This window comes from Hemitrygon akajei, chromosome 21 (genome assembly GCF_048418815.1).
Source record: "Hemitrygon akajei chromosome 21, sHemAka1.3, whole genome shotgun sequence".
In the NCBI taxonomy this organism is placed as follows: domain Eukaryota; kingdom Metazoa; phylum Chordata; class Chondrichthyes; order Myliobatiformes; family Dasyatidae; genus Hemitrygon; species Hemitrygon akajei.
This window is the reverse complement of record NC_133144.1, coordinates 59,931,743-59,946,243: the sequence shown is the minus strand read 5'-3', so window position 1 is coordinate 59,946,243 and position 14,501 is coordinate 59,931,743. Positions and strand designations below refer to the sequence as shown.

Sequence of the window (14,501 nt, the reverse complement as noted above, 5' to 3'; positions counted from 1 at the left end):
TGTTTAGTCAAAACCATTTATCTATAATGAACCTAATTGTACTTGCCCAAATGCTTTCACAATCCAGGAAGATTTTGGGTCGATAACTGAAGCAGAAAGCAGAAATGTTTGTTTTTTGTTTGTCTATTTTTACCGCTTTTCAAGTTCAGAGATACTGACCCTATTTGTAGCATATCCATTCTTATTCTCTGCATATCCATGAACTTAATTGATGAACTGGATCGGAACTTTCATAATCTGACTGGCTAATGTAATGGTTTCACCATGAAGGCAGCTGAGGATATCTCTAGTCATCTTGACATTGAATGCTCAAAGGAAATTCATCCCCATGGGCAAATGTTATTTCCTAATTTCCATCCTCAGGGACCTTTCTGTTTAGTGACTGTATAGCATCAGGCGTGAGACTTTCCACCTGGTTTATAATGCTCTTTCTAACCCGTTACACTGAGCAGTGTTTAAAATCCTGACTACCAACGTCCCTGAAATTAGATTGATTAACATTTGAGTCAACACCAATGCATTTGAATCTGGAAATAACTGTTCATTGCCGTAGGCAGGTAGTAACAAACTTTGCCTAGTTCATACTCTTGAAGCTCCTGTGCTATCTCTAGTTGTATCTAAAAATGAGCAGAGACCTATTTGACCTGTTTGTTTCAAATTCTTTATGCGCACAGAGTCCAGTGGAAAGAATGAACCTCAAATAAGCAATCGGCAGTTCACAATAAACTGCGTTCTTGATTTTTCTTTGAATGATTTATCTTGTACAAATGTTCTTCCTGGTTTCATGAAAAGAATCACATGCTAACAAATGCTTTTTTTTTGCTACTACTTATCATTTTTCCACTTCTACTACAGTAGCACCTTTATTCCCAATTCACCTAAAAACACAGGTTCCTAGAATCTTAATTCTACCTCTCTCGGATGTTCCATTATTATCACTTTAGCATTTCTTTTTGCATTACTTCATATTTCACTTACATTCTTTGCACCATTCTGTTGTTTTGTACTCGTCGCAGTATTTATTTTATTTATTGATACCATTATTTACTCCTTGACTTTCACACAAATAAGGAATTTCATTGCACTGTATGTGACAGTCTAATTCTGAATCTGAACTAATTTGAATCTCTGTCTCACACAAGCAAGGCATGACTTTAAAGAGAACTCCTTATGCTTGTTGAGGACACCAGAAGACAACTGACACAATTTGACAGATTCTGTTGCCTTAAACACACCCACTCACAGGGAGAATTTGTCCAGTTTGAGTGTTTTTTAAAAATCTTTTAATTATCTAGTTATTGGTCTGTCCTATCCATGCAAGTGAATATTGGCAACCGCTGCCATTGTGTTTCAAGGATTCCAATCCGTAACATTCTACTACATCATGCAATATAATTTAATTTTCCACTATCTTGAATTGCTTAATTCTAAAAGATCAAAAAAAAAGCTTTATACATCAAATAATACAGTGAAATGCATTGTGTCAAGTCAAGTCAGTGAGGATTGTGCTGGGATGCCTGCAATTGTCACCATACCCCCAGTTCCAACATAGCATACCCACAACTCACTAGCCCTTTGGAATGTGGGAGGAAACCGGAGCATTCAGAGGAAACCCACATAGACACAGGGAGAACAAACAAGCTCCTTATAGGCAGCAGAAGGAAGTGAACCCCGATCAATGATTGCTGGTGTTATAAAGTGATGTGCTAACTGCTGCACTACCATTCTTAACAAATCCTTAGATACTGCCTCTTCTTTGTTTAGTACAGTATCTGACATGTTGGTTGTTCTGGTCACTAATTAAGCTAAAAAAAATCCTGTTGGCAAAACTTCACCATAATTTCACTGGAATTTCAGACATATAATATAGAACAAATAAATTGTTTTTAATATTTACAAAAGTCACGCAAATACAAGTAGTATAGTTCAGCCCAGCAGGCTGTACCTCTGTTCAGTGTGATCATGGCTGATCTGCTCTGGCCTTATCTGAACTGCATCAGTTCCCCGAGACCCTCAAATTCTTGTTCCTTCGAAAAAAAAATCTACTTGCTCCTTAAATATATGCAATGTTCTAGTTTCTGTACTCCCCCCGCCAATGTAGAGAATAATGAATTACAGAGATTCACTACCTATTGCAAGGAGGGATATACATTTTGGTATAAGTTATGATATTTCATATTTACAAGTTTTAGCTGTTTTCAAATATTTCTAAGAGGATTTTGTACAACTCAAAGTGGAACTTGGTGATGGTTGAGTCATCATTCTCTGTTGCTATCTTTCTGGCTAGTAGATGCCATAGGTTTGGAGGTTATAAGCTTAATTTGGATAATGTAAACATATATATTGATGTATTTAGCAACAAACAATCTACTGGAGGAGCTCACCAGGTTGAGCAGCATCTGTGGAGGCAAGGAGTTATTGATGTTTTGGGTTGAAACTGCAGTACTTTGAACAATCTCACCTCTCTACTCTCAGTTCTGGTGTGGGGTTCTGATCCAAAATGTCGATTGTACCTATTCCCTTTCACTTGTTTGTTCCTCCAGATATCAGTGTCTTTAGTCTCTTGTGTCTCTGGTGATATATTTACTTCGGGGATTTTTTTGCAGTCAATGAGGATCTGAAAAATTAATTCTTTATTGAAGTGAATTGATTGTATTTCTTACATCCTCCACATTCACGAGGAGTAAAAATCTTTACATCACCGACTGAATGTGCAATTTACAGTCATTTGTAATAGTACATACATCAGGACAGTAAATATAGCATAGAAGTATAATTGTATCTGCGTGAATTAATCAGTCTGATGGCCCGGTGGAGCCTGTTGGTCCCGGCTTTAATGCTGTGGTACTGTTTCCCAGATGGTAGCAGCTGGAACAGTTTGTGGTTGGGGTGACTCAGGTCCCCAATGATCCTTCAGACCCTTTTTACACACCTGTCTCTGTAAATGTCCTGAATAGTGGGAAGTTCACATCTACAGGTATGTTGGGCTATCCACACCACTCTCTGCAGAGTCCTGCAATTGAGGAAAGTACAGTTCCCATACCAGATAGTGATGCAGCCAGTCAGGATGCTCTCAATTGTGCCCCTGTAGAAAGCTCTTAGGACATGGGGGCCCATACCAAACCTCTTTAACTGTTTGAGGTGAAAGAGGCGCTGTTGTGCCTTTTTCACCACACAGCCAGTACGTACAGACCACGTGAAATCCTCGGTGATGTGTATGCTGAGAAACTTAAAGCTGTTCACCCTGTCAACCCCAGATCCATTGATGTCAGTAGGGGTTAGCCTGTGGTGACATTTTTGTTCATTCTGCCCTGAGTTTGAAATTGGAGCATTGAACTATTAGATTTCATCATAATGTCAAAAAGTGAGACCTCAGCAACATTTTTCCTATGTAGTGTTGATACGATCTTAGTATTGGTGTTAATCTCTTAAGAAACTTTAATTATGGAAAAAGTGAATTTAGGTTTGCTGAAGCTACAAGAAGTTGAACACTTGGTACTGAAACCAAAACATCTCCCATGCTGACGAGGTCTTTAAAACATCAGGACAGTTTAGCAGTTGTGTTTCCTGCAGTGACTCCTGAGAATCTTAGGCTTTGACAAGAAACGATTAATGTGAAAGAAGAACTTTATATAGTAACACTCAAAATGCCAAAGGAACTCAGCAGCTCAAGCAGCATCTATGGATGGGAATGATCAGGCCAGGTCCATTCAACAGGACCCTTCATCAAGGATCTTGGGCTGAAACGTTGACTGTCTATTTCCCTCCATAGATGGTGCCTAACATGCTAGTCAGCATTCCAGTCCTCCAGCATTTTGTGTGTGTTGTATTAGATTTCCAGCATCTGCAGAATCTCTTGGATTTATATAATACCTTTTGTGTCTCCTTTAAGGTGTTTTATTTAGTTAGTTATTCATTTATTTGAAAAGGCGTGACAGTGCTGGCTAGACCAATGTTTATAGCCTGTCTTTAATTCTCCCCGAAGTGAGTTATTTCTGAGAAAGTCAACTGGGAAAGAGTAGCACATTCCCTTTCATAAAAGTGTTAGTGAGCCTGACAGAATTCTATGACAATCCAGTACTGAAAGTTGTATTTAGTTGAGAATTAATTTAACCTTCCATAGCCGTGCATTCTGAGATCTCCAGCTTCAGCAATGTAGCTATTTCTACAATATGGGGAGAAGAGAAAAGTTGATTTATATAGGAAGATCATGCAAGCAATTGAGAATGGTCAGAAAATCTGACCAGAGGGTTAATCTTGATGGTATCGTGTGTCCTTTGAAATAATGACACAGAATGTTATCTGAAGGAACTAGTGAGGCCTAATTTCCCTGACGCAGACCACTTCCTCAATTGGAGTATTAGAAGGAACATTTTGTGTTCAAGTTTGTGGAATGGGACTTGAATGGAGAATGACATGGTGATCACCAGGGTGCAATTAATAAGGTGGTTTACATTGTTGTGAGTATTTTTCTGAAAGGCAATTTTGAGCCAAGATGGTAAATTTTGGGTCTCTAATTTTGGGTCTCTAATCTGTCACAAATAAACAAAATATCTCAAAGCTTCACTAGCAGTCTAGATGACAGAATTTCTACAGCCACCACAGCAACTTCTCTTAATAATAGCAGGATAAATTATACAGAAAATTGCAAGGTGTGGGTGTTTATGAATATGTTTATGTGTACAAAACCAATCTCAATCCTGATTAAAGTAGTTTGGGTGCCAGTTTTGATCAATTCTCCATTCTGGCTGGGAATTGCTTAAAATAATATGTGCCCTTTACTTTTGGTTGTAAGAGCAATTAGACAGGTTTTGGGATGACAAGGTAATGGTTTGCTGCTTTGTGCTTCTCCCTTGCGGATGTTATTAAGCTGCCTTCCACCACTTCAACCCTCCATCCCCAGCAAGGAACCACCAATTCAGGATATATAAGGTGTGTTACAGCTGTAGAGATCATCCTCATGACACTTCTGAATTTAAGTTTTTGATATGAATGAGTTCCACTATAAAGAACAGCAGATGAGTGACCTCAAGAGGCCTCTGGGTAGCCCAGTCAATCACAATTTCAAATATAGTAAATTCTCACTGCTATACTGTTGGCTGCAAATAACCTGACCAGTTGTCCTGTTTGATCCCAGACAGGCAGTCTTTAATTTACAGCTGACCAAATAACATTGGTACATTCACAAACAATAGAAAATCTGCAAATGTTGGAAATCCAAGCAACACACACAGAATGCTGGAAGAACTCAGTAAGCCAGGCAGCATCTGTACCGAGACCCTTCATCAGTACCGGAGTAAAAAGATGAGGTGGGAGTAAGAAGGTGGGGGAATGGAAGAAGAAATACAAGATGATAGGTGAAACCAGGAAGGGGGAGGGGTGAAGTAAAGAGCTGGGAAGTTGATCGGTGAAAAGATAAAGGGTTGGAGAAGGGGAAATCTGATAGGAGAGGGCAGAAGGCCATGAAAGAAAGGGAAGGGTGAGGAGCACTGGAGGAAGGTGATGGGCAGATAAGGAGAGAAATGGAAATGGGGAATGGTGAGGTGGGGGAGGTGGGGTGGCATTACTCAGAATCAGAATCAGGTTTATTATCACTGGCATGTGACATGAAAATAGTTAACTTAGCAGCAGCAGTTCAATGCAATACATAATCTAGCAGAGAAAAAATAAATAAATAAAAATAATAAACAAGTAAATCAATGATTTATATTGAATAGATTTTTTAAAGTGCAAAAACAGAAATACTGTATATTTTTTTGAAAAGGGAGGTAGTGTCCAAAGATTCAATGTCCATTTAGGAATCGGATGGCAGAGGGGAAGAAGCTGTTCCTGAATCGCTGAGTGTGTGCCTTCAGGCTTCTGTACTCCTACTTGATGGTAACAGTGAGAAAAGGGCATGCCCTGGGTGCTGGAGGTCCTTAATAATGGACGTTGCCTCTCTGACACACCACTCCCTGAAGATGTTCTGGGTGCTTTGTAGGCAAGTACCTAAGATGGAGCTGACTAGATTTACAACCTTCTGCAGCTTCTTTTGGTCCTGTGCAGTAACCCTCTCTATGATACAGCTTGTCAGAATGCTGTCCACAGTACATCTGTCGAAGTTTTTGAGTGTATTTGTTGACATGCCAAATCTCTTCAAATTCCTGGAAGAGAAATCAATGTTCATGCCATCAGGTTGGAAGCTACCCAGATAGAATATTAGGTGCTGGAACACTGGTACATTTGTAGCATTAGGTCCTCACTTGGTTTGCTGTTTTACAATTTTAAATATTAGATTATTTTATGTTAGACTGCACTGTGGTGACATATGCTGAAACTTGAAATGAAATTGTAATTGATCCTGGAGACTACTGTCAATGAATGGCACAAAAATGCCAGCCAAACTAGTTTTATTTGAATTAATATTTTAACCAAATCAGCTAATTGATGAGCAACAGTAACATTATTAATTGGCAAAATAGAATCCTCTTCTACAGGAATGTAACTGAAACGTAATCTTTTTCTCTTAGAGAAATGGATGGACTTGCATCAAACACAGCGTTACCTCCAATTTTTGCTGATGATGATGTATCAAAGGAGAGTGCAGATCTAACAGTCGATGCTGGGTATGTTACTCACTATTTAAATAAAAGACATTGCGATATTGCTGAAAAGATACTTAATTTAGATGTCGTGGATGCCAGAACTTGGATAAGTTGGGAGTTCCGGTGATATTATTTCTAATCGTTGATAGTGACAGCGTAACAATTGTTTCAGGATAGATCAACAAACAGATGGCAACAATCCTAACCATTAATTTACTGACTGGTATTTTCATGATCTATGGTAACTTCAGTTCAGAGCACTGTACCTAACCCTGTTTAAGTCAGGGTTAGCTATAGCTTGTGTTGAAGAATACAATGCCTTATAAGTATTCAGTCCCAACCCTTTGTTCAGGTGAATGAGTATTACAGCCAGGGATTTTGATCAACTTAACTGATATTTTTTATTTGAGAATCATTTGCTCCATATTTCACAGTGGAGCCCAAAAAAGTGAAAAGCATGAAAAACTAAAAAACCAAAAACTGAAATGTCAGCAGTTCAAAAGTATTTATCCCCCTTTGCTCAGTACTTAGTTGAACCACCTCTCTCAACTGTTACAGCCAGTTGTCTTTTTGGATAAATCTATATTAGGTTTGAACAATGTGATGGAGCAAGATTTGTCCATTCCCTCTTGCAAAATTTCTCAAGCTGTGCCAGGTTTGTTGGGGGGCAGCAGTGGACAGCACTCTTGAGGTCTTACTAGAGATGTTCGATCATGTTAAGGTCTGGACTCTGACTGGGTCACTCATGGGTATCAAATTTCTTAATTTGAAGACACTTCATAGTTGCTGTGGCAGTGTGCTGAATGACAAACTTCCCGGAAGAGGCTAGCAGGTTTTTATCCAGGATTTCTCTGTATTTAGCAACATTCATCTTCCCATCAATCCTGACCAGATTTCCAGTCCCTTCTTTTGAAAAGCATCTCCACAGCATGATGTACTTTACAGTAGGGATGGTGTTATCTGGCCAATGCACAATACTAGTTTTACGCCACATGTGCCGCTTAGTGTTGAGGGCAAAAAGTTCCACCTTAGTCTCATCTGACCACACGACCATCTTCTACATCTTTACAGTATCTTCTAAGTGACACTTTGCAAAGTCTTTACAGTCAAGGATATATTTTATTTTAAGCTAGGGATTCTTCTTGCCACTCTTCCATAAATACCCTTTTTGTGCAAACTCTTAGAGATTGTGGAGCCATGAACTTCATCTCCAGTTGCAGCCACTGACTTCTGTAGTTCACTCACAGTGACTGTTGACATCACAGTAACCTCTCTTACAAGTGCCATTTTTTTCGGCACCTAAGTTTAGAGGGGCAACCTGACCTCAAGTGTGGCTGAGATTTCATTTTTTTCCCCCCAAATTTTTCAAGATGGACTGCACTGAGCTCCAAGTTACTTTTAGTGTCTTTGAGATGGTCTTGTACCCCTTCCCCAGATTTGTACTTCTCTAATATCATTCCCCTGATTTGCCTTAAATGCTGTTTTGTCTTCATTTTGATTTGGTCTTTTGAAAATCTCCCATACTGTTGGACCTTAGAGAGGGGTTATTTGTTCAGGTGATCTTCCAATTTTCTGTATCAACAAATTGGGTGAGTTGGTAAGGTAATATACAGTACTGCACCTGAGGAAAGTTAGTGTAGTAAATACAATAGGGATGAATGCTTTTTCAGCCTCACAATTTTGGTTTTTAATTTTTAGTAAATTGTTGACAGGTTTTGGAATTTTTTTGATATTTTAGATTTGACATGTTGCACAATGTTTTGTAGATTAGCGCAAAAATCCTTGAATATATTTTAAATTTAGAAAATGAGACAGTAAAATGTGAAAATAGTTGTGGGGGCTGAATACTTTTTCGAGGCTATAAAGATGGCAAAAGCTCCTCATTATGAAGTGACAGTGGAGTGAAAGTAAACTCTGGACTGTTTGAGTCACTCCACAACCTCCTAACTAACATTGTCAAATTCAGAAATGATGTGACTTGGTGACATATTCGTGCTTGCTATCTTTTGCATATACGCAGGAAAGAATATAGACAAAGTCAAGTTTATTGTCATAAGTACAGGTGAAATGAAAACCTTAACAGCTTTTCATTACTCGTATTGAAAGTTACTGGATTTGAAACATCGGTAAAATTTTTCCTTATCATACCCTGGGGTGCAGTTCATCCTCAGTGGGATTCACAGATATCCAAAGCCTTAGGAAATGAATTAAAACACCGATTCTTGCACAGTATAATTTAACAGTCTCTAAACCCCTTCTCAGTTGTTCATTCTATGGAGGGAGCCAAAATGAGCATCAGTACTGGGTTATTTAAACATGGGGCTTTCAGAAAGCCAATTTTTACTCAATCTGTGTTGAGCATCTTGCATTCTGATGCAATATTTTTATTAAAATTTTGCACCAAATACATTTTATATTTAATTTATACATCTATGTATCGAAGGTTTGCTATCATATTTTTTACTCCATATTTGATGGCAACATGACTGTTTATTTGATTATGATGGCTTCGTTTTATTTGAAACTTACACTACTTGCCCATTCTCAAATACTAGCATTTATAAATGAGCATTTACAGCCTATAAGGTAGGGCATAGGTGGTAGAGCTGTTGGTCTGATCTAAAATAGAAATTGCTTAAATGGCAAGTGTTTGTTGTTTGACTTGAATCAATGCTGTCTGTAGGTTTACTTATATTACAAATAATTTGATGTTCTAACATCTGTGATGCCTACCAGCAACTATTTTGAATTGATTTAATCTGTACCACCGTTAGTGATAGAGTTGTAACTCTTGGTGCTTTTGTATTGCAAAGCTGAAAACACATCTCCCAGGCCAAATCCAAATTTCAGTACATAAATCTGTCATTGCATTGCTGGATGCTTGCACAGTTTAAATAGACATAAGCTGAAAATGTGACTGGCATTATTGTAAATTGAAAGGAAATTAGTAATCTTTACAAAATCTATGAAATGCATTAATATGTTTCTGAAAGTGTGTCCTTGGAACTTCTACATCTAATTTGTGGCAGCTTTTCTCAATTTTACTGTGCTCTGCCATCAGAGAAATCACCAGGCTGGAATGCATTCAGTAATCAAATCAAACAGTTCCTAGCAGGGTTATTTAATCATCAGTATCAAAGACACAAAACGTAGTGAATTTTCTGTAAAAAAAAAAGAACCTGCAGATTGTGCCCTAAAGACAAAAAAAAGATTAGCTTTATTTGTCACATGTACATCAAAACAAACAGTTAACTGCGTGATTTGCGTCAAATCAAATAATTGAGTGTTGTGCTGGGCAGCCCACAAGTATCGCCACACTTCCGCCGCCAACATAGGACATATGTCTTTGGAATGTGGGAGAAAACCAGAGCAACCCAGAAGAAATCTATGACGTCATGCGGAGAACATACACACTCTTTACAGACTGAGGTAGGAATTGAACCCCAGTCAGTGAAAGCTGGCGCTGTAAGGCAATGCACTGACTTCTTTGCTATTGTGCCAAACTAGATCAACTTGAGAACAACAGAGGTGCTCATTTGTAGTGATGGACAAATAAACATCTGAAATTTTCCCAGCCAGGATGTAGTAAGGGTATTGATGGGTACATGCATTGTTTCTACTGTTTTACTCTGTGGGAAACATCAGTAGAGTAATTTTGTCCTTCAAGTTATGGTTTATGCCTAGAGAGAGCATTAGAAACTTAATTATAGGATGACTTCATGGTGGTTTCCTGTCTTTCATTGATGATGATGATGGGAACAGCTTGTGATAGGAAAAGAAGAGCAATGCTTAGGATGCATATTTAGTGCAATTTTTGCTGAAGCTTATCTGTGCCAGTTAATTAAACAGGCTGTAGGACATCAGTATGTCTGCAACTTCTTTGAGAAAAAAGTTTTAAAACTTTCCTTTGAATGCAGGTTTTCAGGCCCAGAGGGCTCGTACAGTTCAGGGGTCTCTCAGTCACTGAACAATCCAGATTTTGTGGAGGATCTGTCTCAGGTGCAGCTACTACAAAATGAGTCCCCTCAGGCAGCAGATACCAGTGAGCAAAGAAGTGAGGAGGAGGTGAGTGGGGAAACCATCTGTGTTAATCCCTTGGTTGTTAAACCATACAGTTAACGCATTGTGTCTTCAAGAACAAGCAATCCTATTTTGTTTTGCACAAAACCCCACACTTCTCTGACAACTAATTTGGGCTACTGAAGTTCCATATTTTATGCCACATGGATTTCAAAAGCTGAGCATATAGCAGAAGTAAAAAAAAATACAGCTAATTTTGTGTGGGAAAGAGGCAGGTCAAAGATGAGTGGATAAAGAGCATCGCAGAGTGGGCGGCAGTGGTGTAATCCATAAGTCAGTGTTACATGTGCCAGATCCAAGTTATTAACGTGACCCTTTTTTAAAATTTGCACATGCACAATGCTAGAAGAACTTAGCAGGTCAGGCAAAATGTATGGAAAGGAACAGAGTTGATGTTTAGGCTGAGACCCTTCGTCTGGTCTGCAGAGGAAGGGGGAAGAAACCAGAATAAGAAGGATAGGGTAGGGGAGGAGTACATTTTGTGCTGCAAACTCCAGCATTTTGTGTGTGTTACCCTGGATTTCTCGTATCTGCAGAACCTCTTGTGTTTATCCTTTTCTTGGTTTATATTTTCCTTCCAGATCTCTCACTACTAACCCCTGGCCCCTTTGAAACAAAATTCTACCTCTTATTTAGATCATTGTTTCTAGGGTAATGTGTCCTTTTGTACCTCAGCCAAGTCACCAAAGGTCTGTTATAACCTGATGTCAGTATGTGCAAACTCCCTACATAGTACTTTAGATGCAGAAATACATGCATAATCTAGCCATTGGTAGCATCCTTTCATTGCTCTACCTGAGACTGGGTATCTCAATGGGCTAGGAATCAAATAGTCTTCCATTATTTCAGTATAAAATGCAATCAGTGCATTAACCAATCAAAACTTTTGGGACACACACACAAAATGCTGAAGGAACTCAGCAGGTCAGGCAGCATCTATGGAAAAGAGTAAACAGTTGACGTTTTAAGGCGAGACCCTTTATCACAGCCACTATTGGGCCACTTGTTTATTTTCTCAGTGTTGAATTGAGAGGATTCATATTCTCAGTACTAGCCATTACTATCATCAGGGAGGAGGTACAAGAGCCTAAAGACACACACTTAACATTTTTAGGAACAGCTTCTTTCCATCCCCCATTAGATTATTGAATGGTCCATGAACACTAGCTCACTATTTTGCTCTCTTTGTTTTACACTACTTATTTATATTTCAATATTTCTTATTGTAACTTGGAGTATTTTTATGTATTGCACTATACTACTGCTGCAAGTCAAGAAATTTCCCAACAATCACAATGATAGTAAATTTGATTCCGATTTTTTTCATACTCACATGCAATATTTTGAAAAAAAAAGAAAATGTTATTTTTCCATTTTTAAAGTATTGAACAGGAAATGGTGATTTTTTAAAAACCCTATTGTATGTGTCACAGAACTATTTGTGTGGGATGCTGTACCATTCTCTGCTGAAGTTATGATTGGCATAGTGGCATGTCTGGGATGATCTTGTGTGTTACCAGACAAGCCAGTGATCCAGAGGTAAGTTGTGGTGCTGCACATGCAGCCCTGGTTGAGTTCAGCTACTTCACTGCTGTCAGACTCTGTGTTCTGGACTAAGATGTTAACTCCCAAGTTAGATTTTTTAAATTTTAAACTATGAGAAGCTAATTCTGCATCTGACCTGTTCACTTCACCACAGTTTCACAATGCGGAATTAGTACCTCTCATGCTGGCATCTTCGTTTATTTACCTTCAACTCTCCTCTTTGAATAAATGAGCTGACATTGGCTTAACTGAATGGAGATCTTGTACCACCTTTAACATATAAGTTATTTGGGGATTGGATAATAGAATGACGTGGGGATTGACTCCTGTGTTGAAATGCAACCCAGATTGGTGGGATGAAAGTCTGTGCCTCAAGGCTGTAGAATCCCACATGAAATGAGTTAGCAGACTCTCAGTCATGCTCACAGCTCAAAATTCTGTTTTATTTGGCACTTAATTAAAAATCGCTTCAAGTGCCAAAAGGTTATGACACATTGGTGCAATAAGATTGGAGCTTGGGCACCTTACTGTGTTTAACTCTACCTAACTTGATATTTACACCATGTAACTGAAATGATTATTCCTCCGTTCTCCAGCACAGATGTTTTTTAAGTCAATTAACACAAAAATTCGCACCAAAAGAAGTCACATAGTTTCATTGTGCGTCAGAACCATGTTGAACATTTCAAATATTATACACTGTAAGCCTTTTGTTGTTTAGTACAGTGTAGATCTTTGTATTTAAAATCACAAGGATGACCTCATGATTTTCACCCTAGTTATCTTTCTTTTATGTCCAGAGACAAAGTAATATATTTGCTGTCTGCCAACATTATTATGCGTAATATAATAGCCAGTAAGACCACGTTTGGGAAAAGTTCAAATAAAATCACAGAGACAGGTGCAAAAGTAAATCAGTTGCAAGTTAAAAATTTATTTAGGACTAGAAACTTTCTTCTTATAGGGATTGCACAATCTGAATATCTTCTTAAATTGTGGCCAAGGTTTAGATTTATAAATGTTTATAAAGCTTACTCACATTTTTGTAAAATGCTGTCAATCTATTAGAACTTTTAGGTGTAATTTATGCCTTTTGAAGGTTCTTTTACATCTTCCCATGCCCTGTCCTGTTAGTCATCCGTTGTAAACTAGTATAATGGAGTAATTGAATTTCACAGCTAAGTCTAATCCCAGTCAAGGCCAATTCCAGCTGTGGTTAGGTAATTCAACACAAATCGTGAGTTGTATACAAGATGCTCTGTCCTTTGCCTTAGTACTGCATCAGGCACTGTCTTCACCGGGTGATGATGTACACTGCATACAAGCAGATCTTAGAACTAGGCAATAGAACTAGGGGCTGAAAAGATTAAAGATGTTTGGAGATTAAAGATATTACAAGCAGATTGGCTTCATTTGTGCCAGCAGTAATAATTATGTTTCCCTGGATTGGCATTCCATCCATCATCCTCCTCACTAATGCACCATGGCTGCAGCATGCATGAACTACATAATGAACTGCATTTCCTCCAGCAGTACATGCTGAACTTGTGACCTTTATCACCAAGAAAGTCAAGAGCAGTGGGCATGTGAACACATTAGCACTTGCAGAACTTCCCTCCAATCAAATCCCATTCTGACTTGGAAAAATCATAATGATCTAAACTTTGGATTTTCCTACCTCACAGCACTGTGGAAGCAACTTTGGCACTGGACTGGAGTGGTTCACGAAGGGGGCTCATCATCACGTCAGAGGCAGTTGGCATAGGCATAAGTAACTTTAACACCTACATCCTGAGCTTTCTAAACAAAAAAAAATGTCACAGTGGACAATACCCATGTTGCTGGTTTGAATGGCAGCTGGGCAAGGAAATGTTTAGAATGATTTTTCTGGTAAAGAATATGCCAGGTCTGAGATGAATGTTAGTTTTTTTGTTTTTGCCGATGGCTTGGGAGTGATGAGCATAATGCGTATATGGTGCTGAGAAAGTGAAATACCTTGTAGGAACTTCCTGTAGTGCTGCTTGTGTATCCTTGACCTTGTCTTGTTAAACAGAAAATTTCCAAGAAGGGAGGCTGGCCCAAAGGAAGGAAAAGGAAAAAAGCAACCAAAGACAGCAACGCTCCTAAAGCCCCGCTCACTGGGTATGTAAGATTTCTCAATGACCGTCGGGAGCAACTTCGAGCACAGCGGCCAGATGTTCCATTTTCTGAAATCACACGAATGTTAGGGAATGAATGGAGTAAACTGCCTGCAGATGATAAACAGGTATTGAAAGATTAGATTAGAAACTA

General features: G+C 38.6%; 1 protein-coding gene across 3 annotated transcripts in view; it reads left to right on the top strand.

The window, feature by feature from the left end:
- hmg20a (high mobility group 20A) overlaps positions 1–14,501 on the top strand; it is a 75,455-nt gene that overhangs the window by 37,548 nt on the left and 23,406 nt on the right. Inside the window, exons 2-4 of one of the 3 annotated variants that reach the window (XM_073025540.1) lie at positions 10,502–10,649; positions 12,098–12,203; positions 14,263–14,475. In XM_073025540.1, the coding sequence (XP_072881641.1) occupies positions 12,156–12,203; positions 14,263–14,475 (261 nt within the window). In that variant the 5' untranslated portion in view covers positions 10,502–10,649; positions 12,098–12,155. Of the gene's footprint in view, positions 1–6,509; positions 6,606–10,501; positions 10,650–12,097; positions 12,204–14,262; positions 14,476–14,501 lie in introns of all 3 variants that reach the window. The other 2 variants (XM_073025538.1, XM_073025539.1) reach the window with 2 other exon arrangements.